General features: G+C 39.0%; 1 protein-coding gene across 5 annotated transcripts in view; it reads right to left on the bottom strand.

Moving 5' to 3' along the window:
- The window catches only part of ATP8A2 (ATPase phospholipid transporting 8A2), a 313,861-nt gene that overhangs the window by 196,940 nt on the left and 102,366 nt on the right, over nt 1-14,555 (bottom strand). For all 5 annotated transcript variants that reach the window (XM_027884061.1, XM_027884051.1, XM_027884086.1 and 2 more), the window contains one exon: nt 1,162-1,334. In XM_027884061.1, the coding sequence (XP_027739862.1) occupies nt 1,162-1,334 (173 nt within the window). The remainder of the gene's footprint in view (nt 1-1,161; nt 1,335-14,555) is intronic.

Raw genomic sequence — 14,555 nt, 5'->3', positions numbered from 1 at the left:
TAACTCCCAAGGCACAAAACTTTGCATCTCCCCTTCCTGAGCTTCATAAGATGTCTCTGCTCAATTCGTCTGCCTGTCAAGGTCCCTCAGCATGGCAGCAGTGACATATCAGCCACTCCTCACAGCTTTGTATGATCTATAAACTTGCTGAGGGCATACTCCATCTCATCATCAGGTCATTAATGAAGATGCTGAACAGCGCTAGTCCCAGTACTGAGCCCTGCAGAACAGCAGTCCAGGAAACATCTGGAAAGAAGTTGGTCAGGCAGAAGCCCATGGGTTAATCTACTTCAGGTGCATGGACAGCAATTGCTTTTGCCATGTCATACTTGTATGATAGTACACACATAAAGGTAAGTAAGGCTGCAAAACAGTAGTACAAGGTCTCCATATAGTCATTCCCCACAGAGCAGGTCTTGCTTCTAGAATGCAGATAAAACTTCCCATCTGCCTAAATCAACAGTCCCTTCCAGGTTGCAGTTGTCCCGAGATACCAGGAACAAGAACAAATGCACATACAATCCTCTAAGCTGCATGATCTTTCCAAGTTAAAAATGATTCAGCCCTCCTGTCATACGGAAGTAAAGCACGTTAACTTTTGGGTTTCATTTTCATATTTCTAGGAAGGTTCTTATTTCCTTCTGAAATAGTCATGACATAGGACCACATCTGTGTACAGCTAAATCCACAAAAGGTAATAAATTCTGCTGTGACATAATAAAGCAAGCACTAGTCTAACATTTAAATAGGGCAAATGGCACTGTTACCCACATGCTCACATAACATAAAATTTTAAGTCAAGACAAATTCATCCAGAGACCTTCTCTAGAGCTGAACTGAACAGTATCACAAACTTTTTGCATACAAATGACTACATCCATTATACTCCTTATCAGTGTCTGCTATAATCAGGCAATCAGGCACAATGTTTTCTCATGATCTTTCATCATTTCATAAAAGAGATCGAACTCAACTGGGACTGACTGTGGCAAAAGGAATGGCATTATAGATAACAATTTTAGAGAAGGACTTGCTTCCTCCTCCATAGGAGCAAGGAAGACACTAATAAGCAAGCTGCTTAGTAGCAGGGTGCATAGTAGGTTGAATTTCACAGGCTTCACACCCATTTTGTTACGTGAAAAAGCCACAGAAATTTCTTACCTGCAACAAATGACCGCTTTACAGGAGAGTGCCAAGTCTAGAAAGCTCTGCCTGACTTCAAATGAAAGGGCATACTTCAGTGTGTGGCCATCAATAATCAGGGCAATATCATTTTCCTTGCCCAGCGACTCCCCCAGACTGGTACAATGTTGAGTCAGAGAGGCTCTTGTTGCCTGAAGAAAAAACAGAAAGAAATCATGTTTTTTTCATAATATAAGAAAAGTGTATCCAAACTACAGCAAGGCATCTCCAGACTTTGCAACAGAGCTCAGAATATGCGCACGCAAAATCAGCAGCGACATGAATTTGTGTTTTCACAGGACCTCGTGTAGAAATATTAAGTTGTCACAAATCAGCAAAAGTTGCCTCTGCTTGCTTAGGAAACCACGTCTTGATTCATTGCAGACTCCAGCATCTCCCCTACACAGTCCTGCATGATGCATGTGCCTACAGTAGCTGGCACACATCCTTTTCAACTGTAGCCCAAATGAATTAACTTCCCTGGGCAAAACAGCTGGGAGGAGAATCAGGCCACTTTCACACAGAGGGCAGAGAAAAGTTGGGGCAGGAGTTGGGGGCTGGGGACAGAGAGAAAGAGAGGAAGTTGCTTTGCAATTCATCTTCTCTCACCCCACTCATTGATACAGTAGTCAAAACAAAAACTCACTCTGATTCACAAGAAAACTAGCCCCACACTACAGAAAAATTTAGAGATTAAGTTAATGAGTATGGTAGAGTGCATAATTCAGTCCTTTCAGACTCGGACTACCTTTTGCACCTTCTTCATTACAAGAATGACTGCATTATTCCCTGTTTCCCCATTAAAATGTGAGGGATTAGATTTATGATTTCATGACTGTATGTGAAAATTTAACACAAAGTAGATGACTGTGCTTAAACCTTTAGAGACCAGAGCTCGGAAAACAAGGGTATATCTTCAGGGAAAAAAGCTGTTTTATCTAGTTCAATACTACTATGTAGTGACAATATTCACAGAAATCTCAAGCATGGTATAAGGGATACAGTTTCAGTAATGCTATCAATAATAAAATTTTATTCCAAGAACCCCCAGTTCTGGAAACTTGGAGTGTCATTTCTTTGTCTTTACTGCTTCCTCTCAAGTGTTGCTCAAACATTTTTCTCAAATGCAGAATTAGCCCCCATCCTTTTCCTGAATGGACCCACAGGATTAAAAGTTTCACTGACTATTTGAAACCAAGGGCAGTCCCTGCCCTTATTTCCTGTCTAGCACTTTGGGCACTTCAGGAGAAACACCCTCATTTTTCACCTGACCCAAAGAAGTATGAAGGGCCACGGCACAACCACTCTCTCCCACAGAGGCAGAGGAGAACCGTGAGGGCAAGTTCAGGAGGGTTATTCAATATCCATCATCTGTTGCTCAAAAGAAAAAGCCACATGACAACAGCAAGTCTTATAAAAGGTAATGTTTCTCATCAAATGAGATTACTGGTATCTCCACAGTTTATTATCATGGCTATGCACAAGCCTCATCCAATTCATGCCCTGGTCATGGAACTTTATTCATCTTATATAGGATTAGCAACAAGGTTAATAATACCTCAAAAAACACAGGGCTAACTTACAACCTAACAGTTTATATAGTAAAAAAAGCACGAATTATTATTTCCGTTTCTTCCAACTACTTACAAATGCTATGTTTTAAAAATGAAGACAAACTACTGCTCCTGTAGACCACTGCAATTAAGCAGAATAAACTAGACCTCAAACTCCCTGGGTATACATATAATGAAGACTTCCTAAGGAAGCAGAAGAACAAACATTTGGAGACCATGGGCAACTATATCCTTCTGTGGGCAACTCATTACTGGTAACTAGAGTAGAAATCCCGACTTTGATACCTAGGCTTTTACTCTGTGTTTGACATCAAGGGATAAATTTCTTCAAGTCACATCAAGCAAAACTAAATCAATCCTTTACTAAAGGAAGCATAGTGGAGCAGAAATCAACAGTAATCTTAAGCAAGCATCTGGATAAACTCAGGCCTCTGGAATATCCCTGCCTTTTTACTGAGTACCCATCAAGTATAAATGGAAAGTCTGACAGAACTTCTGACAAAAACAGAGTATTAGAAGCGAATATTACAAGCAGCTCACTTAGCCATAATAAACTTTGTTTTCCTTCCCCCAAGATTTTCTTTAGACACACAAAGCATCCAGATACTCTGGGGGAACCTTGGAAAGGTGCCTGTCAATCAGACCTTATTGCACTGGCATATCAATTTCCAACAAATACTAAAAATACACAGTCTTAAGTAGAAGTCAGAAGGTGCAAAAACTGCAAAGTCCATCAGTTTAGTAGCCCTGATTCAGTGGGCTATTCCAATAAACACGGACACTTCATTAGCCAGTAGAGGACATGTACAACTGCTTAAGCCGTCTGTTCAACTACAGCAACATGATCAGTTTAGAGCTTCACGAGGGCTTAAAAACTCCTAAGACCACTGAGCTTCAGAGTACAAACATGAAAAAAAAAATTGACCACAGAGCTCAAATTGAAGTAGATAAGGAAATTAGGTTTTAATTTATTTTTATTCTACTTTTGCACATTTGACATGACTGAGGGTCTTGTTTCTAGAAGTATGAACAAGTCTGACAGATGCATTTAAGGGAAATAGTTACGGTCTCTGTGCTTGAGTTAAATTCAAGACATGATGCTATGTTCCATAATCAACCTATCTCTCATGCTTTTCCTGTTTGTTTTTCCATTTCCATTTTAACAAGTCACAACCACAAATACAAACCTTGAACACAGCATTTACTTGAAATGCTGCCTTAAAATAAACTTTCAGATGTTATTGTTCTCTGTGTGCATAGTTTCCATCCAGAACACCAAGTAACATTATTAGTGCCCTATTATAAATCTTCACAGCATAGTGTAATTTGTTGACAGGCAGAAAACAAAAACAGAAGCAGAGTTTGTGTGGTCTTTTCTCTGGACTGCACTCTCAGGATCTTTAACAAACCTTCTGATGTGCCTGCATAATCTCACTTTCTAAAACCTCAGAAAAACCCTGCTTTGCGTCTGAATTAGGAAACTGACTAACAAATTTTAGGATTTCCCAGGCTATTATTTTGTAGGTTGACAGAGCAAATACTAATACTTTTCACTTGATGCTTAAAGTCAATTGGTAAATCAATGCAGTCAGAGTCAACTTTATCAGAGCTCCGCTGACTGCACTAAAAACAACAGCAGACTCCTCATACTGCAATAAAAAACATTAGGAACATTACTACATAGGCTATATAACCAAATCTTTAGCGGGTTTTTTTGTATGTGCCTTGGGGTGGGGTTTTTATTAGTTGTTGGGTTTTTTGTTTAGTGGAGATTGCCCAATCCCTCCCATGAGGCCTTACAAAGTGTGCACACTACAGCAAAAAATGTTGGTGTGTGAGGCAATTCAGTATCCAACACAGAACCCCAGTACCAGACAGGTGCAAAAAAAAAAAAAAAAAAGAGAGAAAAACCGATAAAACAAAAAAACAAAGCTACATGAGTAGGACTTGCAAAAACTGGTTGCCAAAGACTCCAGCAGGATAACAGCCATTCTCTACGCTTACCTTACAAAAAAGCTGATACTCAGAGAAGAACTGGACAATTATTATAAGACAATCAGCTTCCAAATCCCCTCTTCTCCTTCCTCCCCCGTATTTCCCTGGGAAGACTCAAAGTCACCAAGATGACAGCAAGAGACAGAAACAACAGAAATCTGGGCAGCCACTACACTCATGCTTCATGATAAGCATACAGTGATACATGGCCCGCAAGGCAAAAGATCTTGGGAAGAGAATGTGCCAAGCAGCATCACGTAGGCAAGAAGGTCTCTTCGGCAGCAGTAATACTGGGACTTGTGAGCTATGGGATTACAGCAGAGAACCCAAGAGGAGAAAATACACTGACATGACTCATGGAAAAGAAACTTATGTACCAAAACTCCTCAATAAAATGCAAGCAAAAACTATACAGCTCCATATGAAAATCCATTACCTCTAAGGCTCCTGTAAAGACAGAAGTAGAAATATTAGCAGGGACATTGTTCTTTCACTAACTCACTGAAAACAGCATTATGGAGAGATGCCTCTGAAAATTACACATTTCTAAAACTGAATTTTAATATTACATCCATTCCTTAGCTTTACAGGAAGAAGAAACTATAAGGACACTCTCTAGAGTTGAAAGCCAAGAGAACCTTCCAAAGATAAACAGCAATGAAATGTCAGTAGTTCACTACTTCACATTTCAAAAGAAATAGTATTAGCATCTCCTGGTTTAGGAAGCCTGAATACTTTAAAATATAGGATTCATTACAAATTCAACCTGTACATACAAAACCATTCAGCAAATGGATCATGGAATATCAGATCCCAGATGAATATCTTCAATTTACTCTTTTAAGCAAAAAAAATTTTAAGAAAAAAAACCAAACAGGCTCATCAATAGCTGTTGCTCAGTACTACTGCAGTGCTGTCTGTGTCACATGCTGATTTGAAGAGAGACATAAGAGCACACAGTGTGACCCTCTCCAATGACACTTCACACTAATCAGCACTAACTTGATTTTATAAGTCCCAATCAATTACTTGACTTCATCACTTTGAAGCAATTCTCCAAAGAAAGACTGACAGGAATAACCAAGTGCCCCATATTCCCTCTCTAATATAAAACAAGCATGCTTTTGACAGAACTTCAGCCTGAACTAATTATAAGACATTTGATCCCAGATTCCAGTGACAGAAATGCCAAAATAGCTTAATATTCTCCGAGTCTGGTGGGAACAGGACCGTGTTTATACAATTGTTGGAAAATAGTCTATTCTAAACCCCTTCTGCAGGTGCCATATAGAAAACCTGCCATTTCTAAATCATTCCCAACAAGATTGCCCACAAAGCCCCTGGAAGGGTCAATTGAACTCTGAGTAGTATGAGTAGATAATTCTTCCAAAAGATGTTATTATGGCCTTTGCACTAGAGTCTGAAGTTGATCAAGCAGCATCTGCATTTCTCTTATGGAAGTATTTAATAAGCCCAGATACCACAGTTACGCACAACCTCCGCAACATGCCATCTGTTCATCCAAACCCATTTGTGAGACTAAGCTCACTGCGGTGTTTAAAGAATCACAACATACAAAATATTAAGCAAATATTGTTAAACAGAAAGTGCAAATATCACTAAAAACATAAGGCAAGACAACAAGAACCCATTCCTAAAATATGCCAAGCAAATGACTCACTGATTCTACACAGTAGAACTTGCTTGTTAAATAGCACTACGATTCCGCTTGATAAATAGGATCTCCTACCATGCCAAGAAAAACATTGTATGGAGAACCCAGAGATACTAGATGGTCTCATTCAGATCATTTTCATAGCTTTGAATTTAATTTCAACCTGAAATTCCTTCACAGTTCGCCAAGTAATTTAAAACGTCTAGATATCAAGAGTTCTTAATCTGCATAGCAAGTCTCAGGTTATCACATATTCAGACCAAATCTTGCCTTGATATTAGATAAACAGATCATATCAATATTTTTGTCTCCAGGGGCAGTTGAGAGTCCAGGTGAATTCGACCATCAAGAGCTATAAAAAATGCTGTAGATAATTATTTTAGGATGTTTTCAGTTCTGTAACAAATTGATTATGCAGGAGCCAGGGAACTTGGTTAAATAAGGAAGAAAATACACCCTGAAGGAACATCTAATCTGTCATCAGTACGTCGATTTCCAAGCATGTTCCACACAGTTTAAAAAGAAAAATGTAAAGAGACCTTTTTACAAGCTTTGTCTGATCACAGAAAAATCATCTCCAAATGTCTCGGTCAGCTACATCATCTCAAACACATATCCTGTATTAAGTGTTTCAAGTACTGCAAGATCACGGTAAGGAGGAGCATCAAACAGCTGACCACTTGAAGACTACATGGTTAACTGCTCACACAAACTTAGTGCTCGGTTATCAGATGGCTGCATGCTAAACTGAGTGTTTATGCAGCCCTCCCTGCAACCCACGAGCTGGGGGCTTCATGGGGAGGAGAGAAGAATCAGGAAGAGAGAGAGGCTTTTGCCAAATTAAGAAGTAAAACTGATTTGTTCAAGATGGCACTAACTAGTCATTTCCCATCTTGCAGATTAAATATCATGGCAGTGCGTGCTGCCAGGAATGGTGGTCCTAGTGTTTCAGCCTTCTGAAACAAAATCTGCATTTTCCTGCAGCATTAATTTTTCCTCGGATTAAAGAGAAATATGGTAATTATAGCAGTGGCATCTTAAAACTGCAAATCTTGACTTTAAGCCTTGACTCAAATACCGATTTCTTAAAAAAAAAAAAAAAAAAATCAAGGAAAGTGTCAAAAGTCTTAGCATTCTCAGATCAAAAGAACTGACATCCTAAGTAGTTATCCAGTACAACATGGTTGCCAAAGGCACCCTCTTGAAAGTCATGAGCCTTTTGCAATCCTTTGAGTTCTCAGAGTGCAAAGCTTGCAGCATAAGAAACAATGGTCGAAACAAGTGAAGTCAAAGCGACAATTCATCAAATGTTCTTCAAATGCTATGAAAGACAATACCACATTTTTTCAGTTTGGCATTTTTTAATATTTCTAACTTTACCAAGATATGTATCCAGGGAAGACCAAGTATTTCAAAGAATACAGACAAAACTCTGTTCTCTTCACACTAATAACAGCATTAGGCATATTACATGACTTTGATTAACTCCACAGTTGCTCTGTGTAGGTCAATCGGTGCATTGCTTTCAACACATACTAGATGTTTGACTACAGAACAGTTTATGGTACACATTAAGATAGTTTATATTTCATACTACGGAAAAGAAAAAAGAGTTTGTTCTGGACACTTGCACACCTGCATGATTACTAAAAACAACTGTATTCTGCAAAGAGGAAGCAGTCTGTTAGTTTTGCTAACAAGCTAGAATGACTCAGTGTCTTTATATTTTGATATTTCAGCTTTAAGAAATTATTCAACAGAATAAGTTTTTTATTTCCTTCTACTTTTGTCAAACAAGTCCCAATTACTTTTTCTCTTGCAAATATAACAGTAAACCTTTTCCACAGCAGAAGCTTTTTTAGACCCCCAAGGAAGTTACATTTCTGCAAAGTAATTTCTCAAAGATAAAAATCAGCCTTTCAGATCAAGAAAAGACTAAAACCTTCTGCTTCAGATCATGACGATGCAGGATTTTCTGTCACAGTGGCTGAACCACATGTTTCTGTGTTTTGTTAGTACACTCAGATGCCCACAAACAGCTAAGAACTATTCAGCCAAGAAAATGACTCTGGTGTGTGGACATACAAGTCAGCCTGTAATTTGCTCCCTTCAACTTAAAAAAAAAAAGACAAAAAAAAAAAAAAAAAAAAAAAAAAAAAAAAAAAAAAAAACCATAAAAAACCAACTAACCAACAAAAAAAAACTGGAGTGGAGTTATTTCTCCTTATATAGCATCACAGAATAGTTTGGGTTGGAAGAGGCCTTGAAGATCATCTAGTTCCAACCCCTACCATAGACCAGGTGGTTCAGAACTCCATCCGGCCTGGCCTTGAACACTTCCAGGGATGGGGCACCCACAACTTCTCTAGACAAACTGTTGCAGTGCCTCACCACCCTCACAGTAAAGAATTGTTTCTTAATATCTAATGTAAACCTACTCTCTTTCAGTCACTTCATGCTCTTGTAGGAGGTCCCTCTCCATCTTTCTCGTAGGGTCCCCCTCAGGGAGGCCACAATTAGGTCACCCCTAACAGAGTGACAGGGTGCTTTAAAGAACTAGATCTCTGCTACAGGCACTTTTTCATATGTTTATATCTCTACCTGTGTATGGGATTTTTTTATATACATGAAGCAGTGCATATCTATATTATGACTGATAGATATAAAATATGGCCATCCTGATCCAATGAAATTAGAACAAACTTTCCTGAGAGAAATAACAGCTAACAATGCAGCCAAGGCTACACTAAAGGAGTTTTATCATTGCTAGCAACTAAGGAATCCATGTTGATATTAATGTGTAAAAGACTGAACACTAGTCAAAATGAAATAGAGACTAGATGCCAGAATTCATCTTTTCTCCAAAACAATACCATACACAGGAAACACAATATTGAGTAGATTGATTTGCACAACAATTTGTACAACACACTTCTCTCATGCTGCACTTGCCTTGTCAGTACAGACATAAGCATGTTTCAGAAATGCACTAAGGAAAAAATTTCATATTTTCAAGTCATATTACATATGCAGTATGAAAAAGAAAAAGTTTTGGTTTTATCTTTTCACCTAAGGTAATGTCAATTTGTAAGACATCACAATAAAGTCGGAGGAACAGAATTTTCCTCTCTACAGACTAATAAAATTTAAATAGGGCTAGGGAAAGCTATAGCTTCAATTATTTTTAGTCTTCTACTCTCAATTTCCTCTCCAAAATCCCCGTTGAAAAAAACCCAGCCACTATTAGCATCTGTGCAGTTAATAGTTCACTTGCATGCTAGTGTAAGTAACAGAGGCCATACCACTGTCAGAGTTCATAGCCAAAGTTATTCCCACACTTAAGTAAAAGGAAACTGCTTTGAGAATTAAGCCAAACAGCAAACTATAAACTCTAAGCTACTCAAGCCAGACCCAGACATGCAACAAGCCAACCTGTTATGTTAGTCTTCCTTTCAAGTGCTTGTGTACTACCAAATCTGTTTCTCCAAGCGAAGCAGAGAAAGTTCCAGAGTGAGTGATTAGCACATGCAAGTTCTATAATAAAACTGACTTTTAAAAAGCAGATTGCTTTTAACCCAAGTTGTTTGCTTAAAGCTCTGGTTTTGATTTAGACACAATACAGGTATTGAGCAGAAATATGAGAGAACTTACAGTTCCTGAAATACCCTTTGAGATTTTACTTCTACTTTTACAGCATGACAAGCATCAGAAGTTACTCATGTTCCTTGGACTATGTATTTTTCCTTTTTACCTATGGCTGACTAGGCAGTAAAGCAACACACAAAGGTGTTGCCAGAAGGATCTGATACAAGCTGCACTCCCATGACCTTACCTCTTCCCCAACAGCCTCCCAGAAATAGGGAACATGCACACTCATTGACTGATTCCATCCAACTGGGATCAATTCGACTCCTTAAAGAATTACGTCAGGTTTCCTGCCCTTTGGCAGCTGCTCAGGAGTAGGCAAGCTATCTTGGACACCTCATGCCTGGCCTCAGTTCCATCTGTGCCCTCTCAGGATTTCTAATAAAACCAGAGCCCAGCAAGCAGACAGCAAGGCAGCCTTCTCCTGCCTGAGCCAGCCCCTTCAGCAAGCAACTACAAAATAAGGCACTCAAGCCTGAACATGCTTCTGTTTAAGATAGAACAGCGCCCAAATTGCCCCACAAGGACAGATAAAAGATATGGAATACCCTGAACAAGGAAAAACACCAAGCATGCCCTAAAGGACAAGGGCCTGGACACTCCCACACCTGGGAAACACAGACTGTCAGAGAAGAAGTGGAGATGGGAACACTGGAACAGCAAAATCCAGTAGGGAAACTGGATTTTCTCTCATGTCTCAAAGCTCTATAGCTTTGTGTCCAACCAAGAGGACAGCAGCAGATCTAAAAATGTTCACCTTTGGACGACAGTTTTTTAAATCCATAAATTACAGTATGAAAGTACAGGTACACACAGGAAAGGAGAAAAATGCTACTCTGTAACATGAGAAAGATATTGGGAAACATTCCTGCTTGGTCAGCAGAGATCTTTACCATCTGAAGAGTTCTAGATCTACAGGGATCAAATAACTCTCATTCTGTAATTGAGAGAAAGTGACAGGAGAGTTACCCAAAACACTAGCACTGGCACAGCACATAAATTAAGAAAACTAAAGAAGTCAGGGTTATAATATCAAGATTCCAGAAATCCAGATAGCTATATACTTGTCCAGCTGATACAACACCCATAACAGAACTATCTGCAGAGCATTAGATAATGAAACGAGAAAAGCATGGCAGAATTACCCAAACAGTTGTATGCAAGCCAGCCTGTTGAATCTACTTACTAGTTTTGCTCAAATTAGTCATGATGCATACTCTTCTGTTGCAGTTTGATTACCAAATTAGTACTACACAACAATAGCATCAGGTAAATACCATAAGCTTGTCCAGCTTTAACACCTTTGTCAGAGAAGGTCTACAAAGCAGATTTTCTAATACAGTTCTACCAAAATCAATTCATGCTTGATGTTACTTATCTTCAAAACACCAAAAGAAATGCAAGTTTTCTGTCTTGCAATCCAGGTTCAGAAGATCAGAGTGACAAAAGGATGAAAACTGTTGCCCAAAGAAGTTGTGGAAGCCGCGTTGGAAGGGGCCCTGAGCAACCTGATGTACGGAATGGCACCCCTGCCCATGGCAGAAGAGGTTAAAACTAGATCATCTTTAAGGTCCCTTCCAACTCAGATCATTCTACAGTTCTACGAAAAATAAAGAGGTCTGAAAAAGAAAATACAAGCTTTGTTGGAGCAATTCATTTTACTTCAACTAGCAGCACATGTGTGAGCAAACTACATGTGGTCCACAATGAAACCCATCCTCCTGTCTCCAGTTCCACCCTTTAAACAGGGCACAAGGCAGGCAGCTCCAGCCCATCCACTGCCACATGGCACACGACAGCCAGCAGCAAGGCACAACCTCCACTCACCTCCTGAAGTCTCAGAAGGGGTACCTGGGTTTACAGACCAGCTCACCACAGGTAGTCCACAAGCTGAAATACAATGGTCACTTTTTATACTGATTTTTACTTCAATTCCAAGGCAATTCATTTTATAAAACAGGTTTCCTACTATACCATAGCTTCAACTGCTTCGAAGAGAGTAGGTTTAATGATAAAACTGAATGGATGGGGGTTCCTGAAGACCCTGAAGCCTATACAGAGGGTTTTAATAACATTACTATAACATAACATGAAAACATGATAAAACATGAAAAGCTAAGGGTTTATAAGAGATGATAGTACAGGGCACCAAGATTTTTTTGAATATCAGTCAGTAGCCTGAGATTATTTTATGCTACTTGACTGCCTTAAATAGCATTACCTTGTCAGCACAGGCTATATCCTTGGGGAAGGGTGATGTGCACGAACAAGAACACATCTCCTGACAGCAGCTTCAAAGAGGCACTGCACGGTCATGGTCTGGCCTTGGCACTTCCTTACATAGCGGTGGAAAAGGATACAAGCAGGAATGAGGGCAACTTTGCCACTGGCCTCCTTGAAGATCAAAGGAAGGACATACCTCCTCTCAACTGTTCCCTAGGCAGCATTCCTAGTAATTTTGGTAACTAAGATTATTTGAAAAAAAATTTAATAAGGTCTTCAGCATTCTGAGCACCTACCTCCAAGCTGCATAGGAAAAGAAAAACTGCCTTCACTAGACACAGTCCTATTTAATACTACATAAAACGACACTAGAATGTCATCTGCCCTTGCGATCACATCCTTCAATGCTTAAGGCAGTTTCTTGCCCACCCATAGTTCAGTCAGCACTGAAATTCCAGAAAAGTGGCACATTTGAAAGACTTCATGTGTTCAGATGACAATTTTGTGTCTTTGTACTTTCAAAGCTACACTGGAAACAACAATCCCAGGGAGTATGTTTGAGAGGAATGGAAATGAGATACATCTGCTTGCTTCAGTGATTGAATGGTTCATTCAAGGACCATTCTGTAAGAGCTGTCCTTATGCTGGACGAAGTTAGCTTTCAAGTAACTTCATACAACTACTTTAATAATCTTGAAGTTCCAATATTGATAAGAATCTACGGGAGAGCTCTGAAACAAATAATTACTCACTGAAACAGTTTTATTATATAACCTTAATATCATGTAACAACTGGTTTCAGCAATTTAGTATTTTAGATCAAATAAAAAATCCACAAAAGTCTTCTCCAAGTCAACAAATGCTTTACCAGAGGCAATGAATTCTGACAAGAATCAGAAATATCAAAAATAATGAAGTTGATCACAGCAGTTTTTCAGACTGCATGCAAGACCTCTGAAACTCAGAGATGCTGAGCCCCCATTTATCCCAACCTCTGAAGTCTCCAAATACTGCATTCCTCCTAAAGCTTGTATCATTAGCTGACAAGGTGTGTGTCCACACACTAAAAAACTTCTACACAAATGTACTGTTTCCAAAGACAGCACCATACTGATTTTCAGAGCTCTAATTCCATTGCAAACAAACACACAGTTAAGGTAAAAATATTCACAACTTTAAGACCAAAATATGCATTCTGACATCATACAGGCCACCTTTCTGACTGTGTAAATTGAAATCATACCGTGTGGGAACTAGGCCTTTAGCCACAACAGATTTGGACACTGAAATTAGTTAGGGCAGAACACTATCTTTTGGAAGACACTAGCAGAATTGAACAACAGAGAGTCTACCTTTAAACAATATGTAGCAGTAATTATGAATTATACTGAGCTTGGTCAGTAGTCTTGCTACAAATACATCTGTACTTTGCTGCTTTGAGCTTCCTTCAGGCCCTAGTTAACCTTTGCTCATAAAGAATGATGTGTTCCAAAAATGCTTAATGGAAAAGAAAATTGTAACCAGCCAACCGTACATGAGAACCCAAACTCAAGATTACTGAAACTGCACTTATTAGGCAGCAGACATGGCCTTAAAATCACACTGGCCATTTTCACAGCACAATGTATTCCATGTCTTATTCAATGTCTTAGTAGAATATTAAAAAAAAAAACTTCTTATTTTAGTCCAAATTATTTAGTCTGTTTATTCCTTAAAATATGCAGTTTACTGTAGTTCATATTAGCACCATGCTTCTGTTAAGCACACATGTAACAAGCTTCTATCCATTTTTAAAAAAATTATCTTAGCATACCAACAGCAACAATAACAGCATGTAATTTAACAGCCAAAACCCAAGTAAGGAATCAAGCACTTTTAACGAAGATGCATCTGTGATTGAAAAATAGAGGCATTCCAAGATTTTATGTTCAGTGAGCAGGCAATGCAAGGCAGTTAAGTGAGTAAACAGTCAAGGCCAATTCCCAGTGCAGAGATTAAGGCAGTCTGAGTAGGACTGCTTCATCGCTTATAAAATTAAAGAGATGTGAGAAATCCATGCTTGGTCCTACATGACTACCATTATTTTGAATAATATTTAGTTTGAGAATTTCCTGTAGGTGACCACCACAAAAAGTTACACTGAAGATCTACGTTGCTTTGGAAAGTTAGTAGCTCTACTACAGTTTCATACAAGAGCTACAGCAACAACTTTTTATTTCCTTGAGCCCAGCACCTTGAGCTCCTAGTATTCTTGGCAAACA

The sequence above is a fragment of the Empidonax traillii genome, unplaced genomic scaffold, assembly GCF_003031625.1.
Source record: "Empidonax traillii isolate 1590-97213 ecotype Southwest subspecies unplaced genomic scaffold, ASM303162v1 scaffold9:size3134949, whole genome shotgun sequence".
In the NCBI taxonomy this organism is placed as follows: Eukaryota; Metazoa; Chordata; class Aves; order Passeriformes; family Tyrannidae; genus Empidonax; species Empidonax traillii.
This window is presented reverse-complemented; position numbering and strand designations above follow the sequence as displayed.